At 42.8% G+C, this 19,619-nt stretch overlaps 1 protein-coding gene across 4 annotated transcripts in view; it reads left to right on the top strand.

Annotated features, from left to right (window-relative positions):
• Positions 1–19,619, top strand: part of LOC110141139 (myomegalin) — a 64,819-nt gene that overhangs the window by 42,233 nt on the left and 2,967 nt on the right. For all 4 annotated transcript variants that reach the window (XM_020899894.2, XM_020899892.2, XM_020899893.2 and 1 more), the window contains exons 2-6: positions 7,699–7,850; positions 11,583–11,815; positions 13,083–13,134; positions 14,262–14,449; positions 18,604–18,837. In XM_020899894.2, coding sequence (XP_020755553.2) covers positions 7,729–7,850; positions 11,583–11,815; positions 13,083–13,134; positions 14,262–14,449; positions 18,604–18,837 — 829 coding nt within the window. In that variant the 5' untranslated portion in view covers positions 7,699–7,728. The remainder of the gene's footprint in view (positions 1–7,698; positions 7,851–11,582; positions 11,816–13,082; positions 13,135–14,261; positions 14,450–18,603; positions 18,838–19,619) is intronic.

Raw genomic sequence — 19,619 nt, 5'->3', positions numbered from 1 at the left:
TAAGTAAACAAAACTAGCCCAACTCAAGAAAGACATGTTATATTGACTGAGCCGTCCACACTAGAGGCCTGATAGAAAAATGAGTATGTTCGTGTTGTTGTTGTTCAGTGGCCAAGTGGTATCCAGCACTTTGCAACCCCATGGACGCAGCACACTGGGCTTCCCTGTCCCTCACCATCTCTCAGGGTTTGCCCAAGTTCATGTCCATCAGTGACACCATCCAGCCATCTTATCCTCTGTTGCCCTCTTCTCCTGCCTTCAGTCTTTTCCAGCATCAGGGTCTTTTCCAATGAGTCAACTCTTTGCATCAGGTAGCCACAAGTATTAGAGCTTCAGCTTCAGCATCACTCCTTCCAGAATATTCAGGGTTGATTTCCTTTAAGATTGACTGGTTTGATCTACTTGCTTTCTAAGGGACTCTCAGGAGTCTTCTCCAGCATCACAATTTGAAAGCATCAATTCTTTGGCACTCAGCCTTCTTTATTGTCCAACTCTCACATCTGTACATGACTACTGGAAAGACCATAGCCTTGACTATACAGACCTCTGTCAGCAAAGAGATGTCTTTGCTTTTTAATACACTGTCTAGGTTTGTCATAGCTTTCCTGCCAAGAAACAATCATCTTCTAATTTCATGGCTGCAGTCACCATCTGTAGTGATCTTAGAGCCCAAGAATAGAAAATCTGTCACTGCTTCCACCTTTTCTCCTTGTATTTGCCATGGGACCAGATGCCATGATCTTAATTTTTTTAATAGAGTTTTAAGCCAGCTTTTTCACTCTCCTCCTTCACCCTCATCAAGAGGCTCTTTAATTCCTTTTCACTTTCTGCCATTAGGGTGGTATCATCTGCATATCTGAGGTTGTTGATATTTCTCCCAGTGATCTTGATTCCAGATTGTGACTCATTTAGCCCAGAATTTTGCATGATGTGCTCTGTGCATAAGTTAAATAAACAGGGTGATAATAAACAGGCTCGTCGTACACCTTTCTCAATCTTGAACCAATCAGTTGTTCCGTGCAGGGTTCTAACTGTTGCTTCTTGCATATTCATACCAGAGGGTAAATATTTACTTCTGTCTCTACACTGTCAAACACACTGTCTGGCATATATATTAATAAGTTACTGGAGGCACAGTGAAGCAAAAAGTGACATAAAAGAAAAAGGGATGACCAATTTAATGGATATGAATTTGCACAAACTCTGGGAGATAGTGGAGGATAGAGGAGCCTGGCATGCTGCAATCCAAGGGGTTGCAAAGAGTTGGACATGACAGCGACTGAACAACAACAAAAAGACAACTCTTAGGTGGCCTTGATGTTGGACTATTACACAAGGACTTGAAAATAGACAAAGACGTGTTAAATGACCTAACAAACAAAAAAGTAGAGTAAGAAAAATATGTGAATCACTGTGAAGAAAGCATTACGTTTTCAATGATAAAGGTACATGTGCATGCTCTGTCACTCAGTTGTGTCTGACTCTGAGACCCCATGGACTGCAGCCTGCCAGGCTTCTCTGTCCATAGGATTTTCAAGGCAAGAATACTGGAGTGGGTGCCATTTCCTTCTCCAGGGGATCATCCTGACCCAGGAGTGGAACCTATCTCTCCTGTCTCTCCCCCATTGGCAGGTGGATTCCTTACCACTGAGCCACTAGGTAAGCCCCAATAAAGGTACATGGATATGGCTAAATATGAAAGGGTTATGTCATTAATGAACTTAGAAAGGCATGGATTTGTCTCATGTTTTATGGGATATTCTCCCTCCTCCTTGTCCCTTTAGGAGCACTGCCTCTTCTCTAAGTCAAGAAGAGGTGCTCAGCTGTCCCCTCTACCCTTTGAACATAAAAGACACTGTTAACCCTTTTTCCTAGGAGCCTCTCTAGGGAACTCCCTTGTTCAGACCAGGAGAATCAAGACCCATAAACATTCTGGTTGGGAGATTATGATCACATCATCTCTGGGACCATGGAGTCTGTTTTGGGGTAGATTAAAACTTCCCTGGTGGCTCAGATGGTAAAGCATCTGCCTGTAGTGTGGGAGACCAAGGTTTGATCCCTGGGTTGGGAAGATCCCCTGGAGAAGGAAATGGCAATCCACTCCAGTACTCTTGCCTGGAAAATTCCATGGACTGAGGAGCCTGGTAGGCTACAGTCCATGGGGTCGCAAAGAGTTGGATAGACTGAGCGACTTCACTTTCTTTCACTTTCAAATGCTTTTTATTAACTTTCTTCTCATTCTTATTTTGTTAATTAGTACTAAATGTTTCGTAGGCCTTCCTTTCAGTCTTCTTTTTTTCTTTGAAATCTTGGAGGTGGAACAAGAAGAGATGCAAATCTTAGTGAAGCCTTCTCACTGAGCATGATGGCCAAGGAGAAGGGCTCTGCCTGGGTCTGAGTGCTGGGTCTCATCATCTTAGTGGTGGGACCCTTAAAAGGTTAACTCAGCCTTTTACTGCCTCACTGTTTTCCTCTGCAACAAGAGGGTGGTAAAATCCTACACTATGTTTCAGAGTTGTTATGTGAACTTAACAAATTATTACATAGTAAAACACTGAGGAACGGTGCTGGTCACACAGTAAAGCTCCAAGAAAGCTGTCATTTTTGTTATTATTATTAAGCCTTTTATTCCCATTTCTAACTATACCACTGCTGACTTTCAACATTCCCTGGAATAAATTAAGGATGTCTAATGGTTTGGTTGGCCTTTTCTCCTGCATATTAGTGACCAGTATCTGGAAAACTGGTTACTGGCAAGGTTTGATAGTGATCTAACTGAAGTGCAGATCGCTCAGCAACGAACTGGATCAAACTTCATCAAATTCTTGGACTTTTATGCAGGCATAGTGATTTTTCAGCTTATGGTAGAAAATCTTTTGCACATGATTTCAAGAAGTACTTTTAGTATACAACCAGACTTGTTTAGTCGCTAAGTAATGTCTGACTCTTTTGCAACCCCAGGGATTGTAGCCTGCTAACTCCTCTGTCGATGGGATTTCCCAGGCAAGAATACTGGAGTGGGTTGCCATTTCCCTTCTGCAGAGGATCTTCCCAGTCCAGGGATTGAACCTGAGTCTCCTGCATTGCAGGGGGATTCTTTACCACTGAGCCAGTAGGGAAGCCCGACCCATCCTCAATACAGGAGCCAAATCAGACTTAGCCAAATATAAGAAAAATGCAAGTATGTATCAGTGACCCCTTCTTTTTTGTTGTTCTTAAGGAATCAAAGTAGGAAAATTTAATTTACCTGGAATTTGTAGATTTCCTCTTTCTTCTGTTATGAATGGAGTATCTGTAGCAAACCAGCACACACTCTGAAAACAAGTAGATAAAATCTGATTTAAAGGAATTCTATTTGAAGTCTTTGGAAAACTACCAATGCAGTCAGGACACACAGAGCCAGTTCTAGAAGAGAGGCTCATTGGAAGGAAACTAATTCTCTGCCTTTGCCCCTCAAGGCATTTGCCAATTCTTGGCAAGGAACAAAAGGCTGAGAAGCTAGGTAGAGGGCAGATACTAAAGAGGGGGGCAAAAGTAGCAGCACTTTGGGTAATCTCTTGGGGTCAGGGATGGGGAGTTCAGTTCAGTTCAGTCGCTCAGTCGTGTCGCTCTTTGTGACCCGATGGACTGCAGCATGCCAGGCCTCCCTGTCCATCACCAACTCCCGGGGTTTACTCAAACTCATGTCCCCTGAGTCGGTGATGCCATCCAACCATCTCATTTTCTGTCATCCCCTTCTCCTCCTGCCTTCAATCTTTCCCAGCATCAGGGTCATTTAAAATGAGTCAGTTCTTCACATCAGGTGGCCAAAGTATTGGAGTTTCAGCTCCAACATCAGTCCTTCCAATGAATATTCAGGACTGATTTCCTTTAGGATGGACTGGTTGGATCTCCTTGCAGTCCAAGGGACTCTCAAGAGTCTTCTCCAACACCACAGTTCAAAAGCATCAATTCTTCGGCGCTCAGCTTTCTTTATAGACCAACTCTCACATACATACTTGACTATTGGAAAAGCATAAAATAGATAGGCAATGGAAATTTGGTGTGTGGCTCAGAACTCAAACTGGGGCTCTGTCACCACCCGGAGGGGTGGGAGGTGGCAAGGAGCTTCAAGAGGGAGGCTCAAGCCGTACACCTGTGGCTGATTCGTGTTGACGTATGGCAGAAATCAAACCAATATTGTAGAGCAATTACCCTTCAATTAAAAATAAATTTAATAAAAAGAACACAGATCACGTTATAAAGGGCGAAGTCCCACATGGTAGGCGATGGAATGTGGATTGAAAACAATTTTATAAAATGTAACAGTCAATGAAAAAAATAACTGATGAGCTAGGAAGCCAAATATATAAGAAATTCTACCAGCTCCAAACAGGATAATAATGAGAGCCACGACTAGGTACATGGCTGTGAAACTGCCAAAAATCAAAAGCAAACAGAAACATCATAGAAATGTCCAAAAGAAAAAAATTTCACATTGTATTCATTATTAAAGAACTAAAATACTATAATTTCCAATCTATAATTTAGTCCCTGACAAAATATCCTTCAAAGGGAAGATGAAATAAAGGCCTTTCCAGATAAGCAACATACCTTCACTAGAGTAAATACAGAAGGTAGTTTTTTGGGCAGAAGTTAGGTAATCCCAGAGGTTTCCCTGGTGGTTCAGACAGCAAATAATCTGCCTGCAATGCAAGAGACTTGGGTTCAATCCCTGGGCCAGGCAGATCCCCTGGAGAAGGGGAATGGTCCCCCACTCCAGTATTCTTGCCTGGAGAATTCCATGGACAGAGGAGCCTGGAGGGCTTCAATCCATGGGATCCCAAAGAGTGGGACCCTTTAACTTTCACTAAGTTATCCCAAGGGAAACATGGAAATGAAGGACATGGATTGAAGAACATTGAATAGGTTTCATACGTAAGTAAATCAAATAAATATTACTGTTCAAAACTATAATAATGTTGTTTTTCAGTCTTTAAGTGGTATTTGACTCTGCGATCCCATGGACTGCAGCATACTGGGCTCCTCTGCCCTCCACTGTCTATTGGAGTTTGCTCAAATTCATGTCCCTGAGTTGGTGATGCTGTCTGACCATCTCATCCTTTGCCACCTCCTGGCTCAGATTGGTGGCCTTCCCTGTGGCTCAGATGGTAACGTGTCTGCCTGCAATGCGGGAGCCCTGGGTTCGATTCCTGGGTCGGGAAGATCCCCTGGAGAAGGAAATGGCAACCCATTCCAGTACTCTTGCCTGAAGAACTCCATGGATTGTCTCCTGAGGAGCCTGGTAGCCGACAGTTCATGGACTCATAAAGAGTCGGACACGACTGAAAAGCGTCTGCCTGTAATGCAGGAGACATGAGTTTGATCTCTGGATTGGGAAGTTCCCCTGAAGAAGGAAATGGCAACCCATTCCAATATTCTTGCCTGGAGAATCCCATGGACAGAGGAGCCTGACAGGGTCTCAAAGAGTGAGACATAACCTGAGCAACTAACACACACCTCCTTTTGTCATTAGTCTTTCCCAGCATCAAGGTCTTTTCCAGTGAGTCTGCTCTTTGCATCAGGTGGCCAACTGTACATCAATTTAAAAACAGATAAGTACTGCCCACCCTAAAAAGAAAATAGTAACAAAGGTTGCTTATAATGAACCACGGTCACACAGATGCTAGGTGGTGTTAGTCTGTGGTGTTAAAACACCACTTTCCATTTCATGGGCTTCCCTGGTGGCTCAGATGGTAAAGCATCTGCCTGGAATGTGGGAGATCCAGGTTCGACCCCTGGGTTGGGAAGATCCCCTGGAGAAGGAAATGGCAATCCACTCCAGTACTCTTACCTGGAAAATTCCATGGACTGAGGAGCCCGGTAGGCTACGGTCCATGGGGTCACTAAGAGTCGGACATGACTGAGCAACTTCACTTTCCGTTTCATAGCTATGAATCTCCTTTCTGATGAGTAAATTAAACTGTTGAAGTGAGGACCATGAGAATTTCTTATCTTTTGATCTACTTTGCACATCGAATACCCTCTAATGTTGATGCTAGAATATTAGTGATTCCTAATGAAAAGCAGCACATTGTACATTATCATACACCTGTACCAGCCTGGTTTGTACCATCTCAAGTCAAATTGCTATGGCCTAGATCTTACTGGGTTCTGTCAAGGGCCATTTTCAATAGGCTTTTTGGCAGCCCAGGCAGCTCTATTAAGACCAAAGTGAAAGAATAAATAAATATGTTAGATTTTTAAAATCAGCACCAACATAAAGTATCCACTAATTATATTAAAGGAGATAAAATATTTTAAGGGCTGTGATAAAGTGGAAAATAACTTGTAGATCCAGAATTCAATTGAGAACAGACATTAGTAGTATAATGGTTATACAGATTTTTTTTTTAAAGCAAAAATAATTATCTGTAAATAGCAAAGTTGGGTGAGAATGATAGTTTGGAAAGTTAAAATTGACTTCTTATTAAATGAAACACCCTACATGTATCCCTACTTCAAGGGAAAGAAATCCAACATTGCTTTGCTTGGGGATATATTAATAATTATGGAATAAAAAGATTATGATTAATGAAAAATTATTATGCTAAATTTATTAGTCAGAACACAAACTCCAGCTTTTGATTACTAGGCTCTTAGAAGAATATTAAAAAGCAAAATCTGGAGAGTTCCCAAAGAAAAAAGGTAAGAATCACTAGAAGTCTTAAAAGACTCATTTAAGAAAAGCCACGAGAATTGTTTTCATTGAAACTATCTTCAAGAAAAGAAAAGGTGTTGAGAAAATATTATTGTTTGGTGTTTTCTTTTTTAAAAATATTCATTTATTTAGGCCACACCACATGGCTTGTGTAATTTCCCAACCCCGGAATCGAACCAGGGTCTCCTGCATTGCAAGCAGATTCTTTCCCAACTGAGCTGAGGCAAGCATGATTAGTTGAATACACAGATATTAAATACACAGCAAAAGAATACACAGATATTAAAACTGGCTAGTGAGAGAAGTGGTCTTTATTGATAGAGACATCCAGAGAGAAACAGCCTTGTGTTGAGTGTGGCAGGCCATCAGGAGGCAAGGCTTCCTGGGGTTTTATAGCTACCTCCACATTCTATGTATGATTACAATTTGCCACCAGATACTCTGAGTCCTTATCATGGTGCTATTGTTAAGTCCCAGTACTGAGATTTGAACTCTGACATCTCAAACTTTGTTTCTGCCTACATAGTTGTCAGAAGTTAGGGGTGATAGAGAGGCTCTGGTTTCTGAGGGGACACTCCCAGGGAACTTTATCTCAACTGTAAGAATCAAAAATACTTGTCCTCTAGCCCAGTTTAAAGCCCACTTGTTTTCATGTGTTTCCTTTATTGTTTGCTTGTTTTTAATGCTAAAATTTCTCTGAACCCTCCTCTTCCTCCTTATAGCAGCATCTGCTCCCACTTGCTGCATCTTTTCCCAATCCCAGTGGATCACCATGGTTCTTGTGGCTGATAAAGAACCCTTCAAGGGAGCGCATTGTAGGTTTCATCGTTTACTTCCTTGTAGCTTCTGCTCTTGTGATTTTTATGCTCCTGGAGGACCCTTCTTATAATTCAACCTCTTTAAAGCATTATTTTGTTTTGGTTCCTCTAGGTAGATGTGGAGGAGAGGCTAGTCATTGTGGATACCCAGATGCGTTTCTTCTCTCTTTCCTTTTGAAGGAGGCAGCAAGAGGTTTCTTTTGTGAGAAAATGCTCCAACTGAAGCCTAGGATGCATCAGCCCTTGGAGAAGAAGGGATCTTCTGAGAGGAGAGTGAATGAGCAGAAGACTCAGCCTGAGAAAGCTGGATTCTCCTCTATGTCCTACAGAGAGTAAGAGACTCTTTGTTTCAGAGACTATTATAGCAGCTTTCAGGGTCTGTATTCAAGCTATGTACCTTAACTGTAGGGCTTTCTCTTAAGACCAGCCTGGAAATTCTTTAGAGAAAAGTCTATAGTATTTTTATTATAATTATATTATTCAGAGAAATTTGGTTTTATTCTAATTAACAATGCATGTTGTTGTTGTTTAGTCGCCAAGTTGTGTCTGACTCTTTTGCGATCCCATGGTCTGTAGCCTACCAGGCTCTTCCGTCCATGGGATTTCCCAGGCAAGAGTGCTAGAGTGGGTTGCCATTTCCTTCTCCAGGGGATCTTCCCGACCCAGGGATCAAACCTGAGTCTCTTGCATCTCCTGCATTGGTAGGCAGTTTCTTTACCACTGAGCCACCAGGGAAGCCTAACAATACATACATACACCAAATACATGATCTCATGGATCCTTGAGATCTCATGGAACTCTTCCAGTCACGTGAGTGGTGTCTCTTTTCTGCATTGATGGGAACACATAAGAATCTCCTGTTACATCATATGTTTTGATGGTGAAAAGTTGACCCATATTCATGCTGAAGAGGTAAAATTATACAGAGGCTTCTCCATCTCTACTGCTCATTCTCTACATTCTCTTCAGAAGCTCACATCCCTGGTTTCTAGAATAGCAATTTGTATAAGCTTAATTTTTTAAACTTATTTTTTATTGAGGTGCCACCAGTTTATGACATTATATAACTTCAATGAGTACAATCTTATATTTCCACTTCTGTATGCACTACAGTGTAATTAGCTCAATTTCAAAAATAAGCTTACAAAATTGCCAAATAATGGCCTGATCACTAGATTTATCAGTCTGTCTTTAATGGCCTTTTTCCTAAAACTTTTCAAAGACATTCCATTAGTGTAGAATTAATCTATTATATAATTACCTGTGAGCATCAGTTACTGAAATACTAAATCATCACTAACTTGCTTAGTGGTTGAGGATCAGCTTTGAAGGTGGTTCAGGTTTTGCTTCATACGCCATTGAATCTCTGTTAATATGTAACACTTAAATTTCACTGACCCAGAGAATAATGTTAGAGCTAAAATAACTTGAGAATTATTTTATAACTGAGAACACTAAGGCCCAAAGATACAGTTGCTTGATCGCAATTGCACAGTAGACTTTGGCAGAAATAATATCAAAATGCTGGGCTCTCAGTTCACAAAGCCTCCACCTACTTTGTCAAGTGCATTTAAAATTTTTATATTCTCACAATCATTATTTTTTAAAAATAGACTTTGTTTTTAGAACAGGAAGTTCAGAGCAAAATTGAGCGGAAAGTACAAAGAGTCCCCATCTACCTATCCTTGTCCCTGCACATGTGTAGCCTCTTCCCCTAGTATCAACATCCTGTACCAGAGTGGTGTATTTGTTGACATTTGTTGCAATCAATGAAAATCACTATCACTCAAAGTCAGTAGTTTATGTTCGGGTTCATTCTTGGTCTTGTACATTCCATGGGTTTTGACATAAGGATAATGACATGCATCCATCATACAGTATCATATAGAATGAGTGTCCACTGCCCTAAAAGTACTCTGTGCTCCACCTACTCATCCTTCTCTGCTTTCTAACCCCTGGCAGCCACTGGTCTTTTTACTGTCACTACAGTTTTGGCTTTTCCAGAAGGTCATATAGTTGTGATCATATGCTATCTAGCTTTTTCAGACTGGCTTCTTTCACTTAATAATATGCACTTAAGATTCCTCCATGTCTTTTAATAGCTTGACTGCACATTTCTTTTAAGAACCAAAAAATATTCCATTTTCTGGATGTACCACAGTTTATTTATCTGTTCACCTACTAAGGAACATCTTGGTTGCTTCCAAGTTTTCTCAATTATGAATAAAGCTACTGTAAACATTGTGTGCAGATTTTGATGTGGACATAAATTTTCATCTAATTTGGGTAATCAGTGAGAGATGCAGTTACTGGGTCATATGTAGGAATATGTTTAATTTTGTAAGAAACTGTCAAACTATCTTCAAAAATAGCTATAAATAGCATTTTGCATTCCCACCAGCTATAAATGAGAGTATCTGTTGCTTCACATCCTCACCAGCATTTAGGATTGTCAGTGTTCTGTATGGTCACCATTCTAACAGATGTATAGTAATAGCTTAGTGAAAGTTAAAGCTGCTCAGTCGTGTCTGACTCTTTGTGACCTCATGAACTTTATAGTCCATGGAATTCTCCAGGCCAGAATACTGGAGTGGGTAGCCATTCTCTTCTCCAGGGGATCTTCCCAACCCAGGGATCAAACCCAGGTCTCCCACATTGCAGGCGGAATCTTTACTGTCTTAAGCTACCAGAGAAGCCCCTAGTAATAGCTTACTCTTTGTAGATTTTTTTTTCATGATGGCCACTCTGACCAGTGTAGGTGATACCTTCTTATAGTTTTGATTTGCATTTAGTAGTAGCTTGCTCTTGTTTTAATTGGCAGTTCCATGATGACAATGATGTCATTGAAAAATGGGCAGAAGACCTAATTAGACATTTCTCCAAAGAAGACATACAGATGGCCAACAAACACATGAGAAGATGCTAAACATTGCTCGTTATTAGAGAAATGTAAATCAAAGCTATAATAAGGTATTACCTCACGCTGGTCAGAGTGGCCATCATGAAAAAATCTACAAACAGTTAATGCTGGAGAGGGTGTGGAGAAAAGAAAACCTTCTCGCAGTACTGATGGGAATGTAAATTGATACAGCCACTATTGAGAAACAATATGGAGGTGCCTTAGAAAACTAAAAATGAAACTACCATATGACCCAGCAGTCCCACTACTGGGCATATACCCTGAGAAAACCATAACTCAAAAAGACACATGTACCCCAGTGTTCATTGCAGCACTGTTTACAATAGCCAAGACATGGAAGCAACCTGAATGTCCACTGACAGATGAATAAATAAAGATGTGGTACATGTATTCAGTAGAATATTGCTCAGCCATAGAAAGGAATGACATTAGGTCATTTTTAGTGATATGGATGGATCTAGAGTCTGTCATACGGAGTAAAATAAGTCAGAAAGAGAAAAATATTGTATATTAACACACATATATGGAATCTAGAAAAATGGTACAGATGAACCTATTTTCAGGGCAGGAATAAAGGTGCAGATGTAGAAAACAGACATGTAGACCCAGAGTGGGAAGCAGAGGGCGGGACGAATTGAGTGAGTAGCGCTGACGTATGCGTGGATGTGCATATACATGTGCATTTACACCACGTGTAAGATGGGTGCTAGGGGGAAGCTGCTGTCTAGCGCAGGCCGCTCAGCTCAGCGCTCTGTGATGACCCAGAAGGGCGGGGGGAGGTTCAGGAGGGAGGGGACATATGATACACGTAGCTGGTTCACCCTGTTGTACAGCAGAAACTAACACATCATTGTAAAGTGATTGTACTCCAAATAATTAATTAATGGATAAACAAAGTAGAACTAGAAAAGAAAACCACTTTTAGAAGTATGGGAGCAGGGGAAAAGATGATCTTAGAAGGAATCTTTTACCCAGAGACACTCTCTTATTTTCCTTCCTTCATTCCCTTTACCACATTCCAGTCACTAAACACCAGCTAGAGTTCCGAATGGGGACTCTATTGGTGAAATTCTCAGAGCACCTTCTGCTGAAGCACCATAATCTATCAGTCACCCCTTTCTATCCTTACCACTTCCCACTTTAGGAAATATTCCTTGATCCAGGATCAGGCTCGAGAGTTGACCCACCTGCGGGAAAAGATAAGGATTGGGAGGGCTGTCTCTTTCCTTCTCATCCAACATGTTCAGAACACAGTGAAGATCTTTGAAGAGCTCCTCAGCAGTAGGAAGATTGACTATAACACGGAACAGCATTTCCGTGAGCAGCTGGCCAAGGGCAGCCAGCTGGCAGAGAGCCTCGCCAGCAAGTTCAACACAGGTAAGCCAGCCCCAGGGCTCAGGAGGGCCCTTAGTCCCTCCCCCATTCACACTCCCAGACCTGCACTCATTCACAAGTGACATTTCAATCTGGTGTCCTGTTCTGTAATCACCATCTTGGGGCCATGGCAGAGCCGGGGCTGGCTGGTGAGAAGCAACAGAGAGGCACACGGGGTTGGGGATGCCATGATGATTACCAGCTACTCCGTGTCTCCTGAAGTATGGCCACTATAGCAGGAGGCCTCACTGGGGGTGACAGCATGTATCTGAAACTAATTGGTAGGAAGAGAGGTGGAATGGGACAGTTGGTTGCTGTGAAAAGAGTCCTAAACTAGCAATCTAAAGACTTCTACTCTAGCCTATATGTGTTCATTACTAGTTCTGGACATGTTCATATTTCTTTTGATATGTTTCCTCACCTAAAAAAATTAGATCAAATAATACAAGCCCCTAACTCTTGCATGATTTTTCTTAGGATCAAATAAACAATATTAATCAGTGCACTTGAAAAGAATGATAAGAGAATCGTGTTGATTTGGGAACTGTTTAGAATACTGGTTTTTTTTTATGTGTCGGTTTTTTGATCATGAAGCATGTGGGATCTTAGTTCCCTGACCATGGATCGAACATGTACCCTCTGCATTGGAAGGTGAAATCTTAACCACTGGACTGCCAGGGAAGTCCCTGGGAATGGTTTAGGCACTAAATGTATAAGTACCTTTTGTGGGAATATTTATTATTTCAGAAGTCAGTTATATAGAATATTGCCTAGAGACCTGAGGGCACATAGTAAGAGCTGGTTTGAGGCCATTGTGCAGTCTCCTGATGGCAGATGCAGAGGTGGGACAGGGTGGCTGTCACCTCTGTGGAGACAGGTTCTGCATGAAAACTGATGGGACCCACAGACATGGGACTGGGAACCCGCCCCATGGCAGGACTGGGAGGCTCTGGCTGGGATGATCGAGAGGCCGGCTGGACAAGTACCCCATGATCTGTGAGAAAAGAGGCATTTTCAACTTTTTGCTCTAACTCAGGGCAGAGCAAGTAGAGGTGACTGATGATCTTTGAGGTGGGTTCGGGAAAGTTTGTCAGACATGCTGTCTAAACACTCAACCCAGTGTCTCCTGAGAAAATTCAGAGAAGCCTATACTTGAGCATCAAGCAGCTATGTGTCTCTGACCCCGGAGAGAGAACCCAGTGTGTGCTTGTATTTGGTAAATGAGAGCTGTTTAAGGTATGACTACTCCTTTTCTCAATTTGGTTTTCAGATGACTGTGTAAATAAGAAGAATCAAAGAGAACAGGTGCTGCAGAGACTCAGGTAACTCAAAATTTTCAGGGGCTATGAAAGATAAAATCTAGTCAGGAATCCGGAGCAAGGGCCAGAAGATCAGTGGAGCAGCAGCTCTCTCACCCCATGAAAACCAAACAGCTGATTATACCATCAAACCGTTGTGTGTCCTTAGTGACAAGGTGGTCTCATTTCCTGTTTTTTTAGTTTATTATTCTTCTGGTTCCAAGATTCACTCATTTAGTGAATTAGTAATTTACTAAATTTACTAGTAATTTACTACTAAATTTACTAGTAATTAGAATTTAGTAATTTAGCTTAATTCACTCATTTAGTAATGTAGTAATTTAGCCTAACTCTCCAGTCTTAGGAGTCTCCCATCCTCCCAGGGATCACCTCTAGTCTCTCCTAGATCTTTAAAAGCTGGAGTGAGATCATATCTGAAATCTTTAAGAGTGACCCAACAAGTGCTGGCAGATGTTGAATGGCTACAAATTTCTTTCAAACAAAAAAGATTTATATTATAAATATGACATAGATTTATATTATGTATGACTAGGGAAAGTAGAAGTCACTCAGTCGTGTCTGACTCTGTCCAACCCTTTGTGACCTCGTGGACCGTAGCCCGCCAGGCTCCTCTATCCATGGAATTCTCCAGGCCAGAATAACGGAGTGGGTAGCCATTCCCTTCATCCAGGGGATCTCCCCAACCCAGGAATCAAACCCAGGTCTCCCGTATCGCAGGCAGGTTTTTTCCCAACTGAGGCACCAGGGAAGCCCAAGGAGGTCTGGAAACTACAAGACACCTAGAAGGGAGCATTGCCTCAGGAACCAATTTTAAATGGGCCACCACAAATACTATTTAATGGATTATGTCTCAGGGTGTGTTGAACTCTTATGGGCCTTTGGGTGTCTTGTCAAAGTGTTAAAGAGCCTGACGGGTCTTCTCTCTTTCTCAGGATGTTTGTGACCAAGGCACTGGACACTGTTGTTCTCCCTGCCTCTCAACTCTCTACCCCCAAATATGAATGGATTGTTTGACTTTTCTGAAGGAACAATCTCCTCGACTCCTGGGGCCTCTCCTCTAAGCCCCCAGATCAGTATAACTGTGATGTTTGGGTGACTTTCACTTTTCCTCTGTCTTTCTTACTTCCTAGTATCCTAAGGGAGAGGCTGAAGAGGGATAAGAAGACAGAAGTCCTGCAGACCCAACAAGATGCCCAGCCGCAGACTTGGCCCCAGATCTGCTCCAGCAGCCATGCCCAGTCCACCACCCGTTACTCCCCTAGCAGCACCTACCTGCTGCTCAATGAACAGAAAGTGCGCCCTGCAGTGGACATGGCCAGTAAGTACCCAGAGATCCTCCAGTTTCTAGGTGCTTGCTTATTTGTCTAGACCAAGAGGAGGCACCTTGGCAGCCACACCCTGCAGACCTACTATGACATGCCTGATTGGGCACAGGTCAGGGATTCAGTGCCAGGCACAGGCTTCAGGGGTGTCAGATAGCTTTTCTCCATTCCTAGTGCCACACTTCATCAGCCACCAGACCCCCCTCAGGCACATACATGGTGCTGGATTTGAGGGGAGGGATCATGAGTTGGGAAGGGGAGGGAACAAATGCTCCCTCATACCTGCAACACAGTCATGTCACCTTTCAGACCACAGACATGAATGTCATTAACATTGGACCTCTGATCCTGAACTCCTTTGGGTAAACAGCCACAGTTTCTATTTTGTGTGTGTGTTAGTCGTTCAGTAGGGTCCAACTCTGGAACCCCATGGATTGTAGCCCACCAGGCTCCTTTGTCCATGGAATTCTCCAGGCAAGAATACCGGAATATGTAGGCATTCCCTTCTCCAGGGGATCTTCCCAACCCAGGGTTGAACCCAAGTCTCCTGCATTGCAGGCAGATTCTTCACCATCTGAGTGTACAGGGAAGCCATCTTTTTCTATTATTTATTTATTTATTTTTACATTTATATTTTTTACTTTCTCCTATTTTTATTCACCACTAAATATTTTCTGTCATCTGTGAATTTACAGATCTCACCCATCATTCTAATAATTCAGCTGAAATATCCTCTAAACCATCAGTTACTGGGACTGACTGAATCTATCACCATCATGCCATTCCCCAGAATTCCCCAAAGAGGGCCCTTGGGTAGCTTTGGTAAGGGTAGGGGGAAGAGAATAAGTTTAAAATCAAGCCTTCATTTTTCTCCTGCTCAGCATTCCCTTTATTTTCCCTCCTGAGGAAAGCATCTGACTTATACAGAGTCAGATGTGAACAACCAGGGACCAGGAAGTCCCTGGCTATGTATCTGTTTTTATTTTTTCTGAATATTCTAGGCATGTTGTTGTTTTGTCACTCAGTCGTGTCCAGCTCTTTGCAACCCCATGATCTGTAGCACGCCAGGCCTCCTTCCCTCTCCTTCAACATCTCCTGAAACTTGCTCAAACTCATGTCCATTGAGTTGGTGATACCATCCAACCATCTCATCCTCTGTCTTCCTATTCTCCTCCCACCTTCAATCTTTCCCAGCATCAGGGTCTTTTCTAATGAGGCATGAATAAGCCATAATGGATTTTGACCTGGAACTCTTCCTGTTTCTCATTTTACATGAGAAGCAAAGCAGCATGTCTCCTCTTGAGTATAGCAGTCAAGGGAAGACAGAAAATTCACATTTATTGAGCATCCCGTATGCTTGTATTATTATCACTATATATATGCTGCCTCATTTAATCAGGACAGCAATCCTTTTATATTAGTGGTGGTGTCCTGATTTTACAGCACAGCTAAGGACACTGAGGCTCAGTGAGGTCAGGGAACTTACTGAAGACAGTCCAGCTTGGAGTAACATTGACTGAGATCCTGGCTGACTCTAAAGCTTGGAGTGCCCACTGCACTGTGGCCCGAGCAGTCATGGACCTAGCCGGGAGGGCGTCACCCCTGTGCACACCTCTTTCTCTAGGCTTCTGGAGCCAGTGTTTTCCCCATTTCACTCTTTCTTCCCCTATGCCCAGCACAAAGGCCTAGCCTCTGCAAAGAAGACAAGACTCTATACACATATACTTTCACCCATGAATTTATAAATGAATGAGTTTGGTTGTGGTTTAGTCACTAAGTCGTGTCCGACTCTTGTGACGCCATGGATTCTAGCCCACCAGGCTTCTCTGTCCGTGGGATTTCCTAGGCAAGAGTACTGGAGTGGGTTACCGTTTCCTTCTCGAGGGGATCTTCCCCACTCGGGGATCGAACCTGGCCCTCGTACATCTCCTGCATTGCAGGTGGATTCTTTACCACTGAACCAGCAGGGAAGCCCACTATAAATGAATAGGCTGCCCTTGTTATGTATGTGACATTGTCCAAGAGGCTGATGGGAATTTGTTGTGCATCCTCGAACTCAGTTGCCCAGAGGCACTTGGCTCCACCTAAACACTTCCCTGAGAGACAGCAGATAAAGGGCAAACATACCTTCTCCTTACCTGCAATTCCTGCCACTACTTGTTAGAATGGCCACATTTGAGATGTGGCACATTTATGGCACTCTCAGAAAGTATCAGCCTTGTTTTCTATTATCTCTGTCTTTTCTGAAGGAGACTAAATCCTTCTTTTTCCTACCTGAAGTCATCATTTTTCTCAGAGGGGCAATGGTTTATCAGTACTCCTTCTTTGGGGGCCAAAATTTCTAGTGCCACAAATGGTGTGTGGCAGCATCACTGTGAGACTTAATTCCTCTCCCAGGAGGCTCGTCTCTGCTGCTTTCCATGTACAGTGTAGGATGTTTCCCGTGTTTTGTGGCAAGGGAAGAATGGGACAAGAACATGCTGATCACTGTTGCTGACCGACTAGAAACCTTGTATGCCCTTGGCTGAGAGTAAGCTGATTTTCTGGGGAGGGGATATAAAGGAAAAGATCGGGAATCACATTTTGATTGAGTTTCTACTTTAAGTTATGCCTTGAACTAAAGGCTTAACATAGTCTACCTTACTCTTCATTTCACAGCAGTGTTAGTTACATCTGATATTGTGTAAGTCAGGGAAAGATACTGATTTAAGTAAACAATTCCCGAAAGGAATTTGGCTTGGTTGAGGAAAATAAGACCTCACTCTGACCCTGCTCAGAGAAGAAACCTGACTGTTTTGTGGTCCTTGATAATAATCCTTGAAAGGAGAAGACTCTTAAACTTTTCTCTGAATTATGGTCCTGTCACCCAGCCGGGTTTTTTGTCTAAAGGGAACCAGCAAAGAACATGATATAAATGTTCTCATAGCATCATTGAGCTGTACAATACCATTTTTTTGTTGTTGTTCTATAATCCCCTATGTAAAAATATTGTACCCCAGTCATTCTTTGGATAGGAGCCCGACAATCTGAGCTATACTTAAGAATTCTTTTTACATTCTCATGAGCCATTCTGGGTGGATTGCAAATCACCACTTGCCTTCCTCAGACACCCCCTCAGCCTCAGAAGATGTCCAGAGTCAACGCAGGCAGGAGCAGTGGGAGCCACCAGGAGTAGGCCACTCTGTCTAGGTTTGCTGCTCATCAGTCAAAAGTGAAGGCCATTTTCCCTTCCTCATCTTCTAACAACAATCCCAATACAGAATAAGCTCAGGAAGGATCAGCAGCTGTTTGGTGGCAAGGGCATAGACTGTTGGGTGAGAAGATCACACGTTCACAGACCAGTTTGAGAGTGCTTACTCTCATGACTTCTAAGATTGGCAGTGATTCCTACAATTGGAGGAGACATTTCTGAAGTACCTCTCTGGGATCATTCCAGCATTTGAGGATCTTGGAGCGAGGAGAGAGGTCCCTGTACTTTTCCTCTGTGTGCACTGTGACCCTCAGACATTATATCTCGCAACTGCTTCTTGATATCATAGGCCAGGAGTGCCAGTAACCTTGGGGTGAAATTGATAGTCCTTGGGAAATGAGTTCTTAGCTGATACTAAGCAATTGACTGATCACTGTTATTCACCTTAAAGTCTTCATTCCATGGATTGCTTTATCAATTTTCTCAGGCTGTTGTAACACAGTATCACAAACTGGATGTTTCAAAACAACAGAATTTGTTTTCTCACAGTTCTGAAAACCAGGAGTCTGAAATCAAGTCGGCAGAACCATGCTCCCTTGTTTCTTGCCTCTTCTTGACTTACTGGTTGTGGGGACCATCCTTTGCCTTGAAGATGCATCACTCCAATCCCTGCCCCCATTGTCACCTGGTCTTCTCCCCTGTGTATCTCCTATCTTTGTCTCCTCTCCTCTTCTTATATAGACATCGGTCATGTTGGATTTAAGATCCACCCTAATCTAGTATCATCTCCTTTTAACTAATTAAATGTTTAAAGACTCTATTTTCAAATGAGGTCACAGTCTTAGGTTCCAGGTAGACATGAATTTTTGGAGGATACTATTCAACCCAGTATAATGATTGTTAAAACACTTCATTTCTGACTTCCCCATTTGTTTCTCATTCATATTCCTTTCTGGACAGATGTCAGCCCAGCCATGCCTGCTGATTCAGCTTCATTGCCCAGCAACCACTCAGAAGCTGTATCTGCTCAGCCCTTCTATCCTTTGGGTGGCACCGCAGAGCAGAGTGGGACACCAGATGCTGGGCATCATGGCAGCAGTCACCCATGCGAAGAGATGAAGCCTCAGAAGATGAATGCATCCGGGAACCTATCCTCCTCCTCCTCTTTGGACCGGCCCAGCTCCAAGCCCTCTGGTAAAAATAACAAAGGAGCAGTTGGTGAAATACAGCCATTTACAGAAACAACACATTCCTTTCCTGGCCAGAGGGTATTTTGTTCCTCAGTTAAACCCTGGCTTACAGAAGTGGGTGAGAAGATGAAGGGGCAGTATCCCATGGGTCAGCCAGAGAATGAAGCCCCATCTCAGTGCTGATCCTTTCTATGTGCCTCTCATTTCCACTACCTAGGGACTCACTCTGGGCAGGAGAATAAAGGAATGCAAGGGCATTCTGAGGTACTCTATAAGGAGGATGAGTTCCCTCACATTTGTGTGTTCCCTTTTCTCTGTGCTATAACCTTTTAGGTCTAGATATTTTTAGACTATTCTAAGTTCAGACTTCCAAGGGGAAGGTAAGTCTTCTTAGATCAAGAGTTATTGCAGAATGGAAGACTATTTCTATACACACCTACAGAGAGAGACACACACACTTTGTATACAGTTATAAGCCAGTCCTGCTTCTCATTCTTTGCCAGTGGGTTTGGAGCCAGGCCTCCTGGCACTCAGGGGCTAGGGGTGCACCCATGTGGAGGAACTGCTTGGAAGCAGCCTGGTTTCAGTATGCACACAGTATAACAAAACAATATTTGAAATTCTCAGAGAAAAACCTGGCCCTAAGCACGATGTCCTGGTGAAGCCTATTTTTGATCTTTTTACCCTTCTCTTTGTGCATCTTTTTCCATCCTTGAAACTGTTCCCTTCTCTCATTCCTCCTTCAGGTCCTGATACCTCCCCAGACTTCCCGTCACTCTTCACCCA

The sequence above is a fragment of the Odocoileus virginianus genome, chromosome 5 (genome assembly GCF_023699985.2).
Source record: "Odocoileus virginianus isolate 20LAN1187 ecotype Illinois chromosome 5, Ovbor_1.2, whole genome shotgun sequence".
Taxonomy (NCBI): Eukaryota; Metazoa; Chordata; class Mammalia; order Artiodactyla; family Cervidae; genus Odocoileus; species Odocoileus virginianus.
This window is presented reverse-complemented; position numbering and strand designations above follow the sequence as displayed.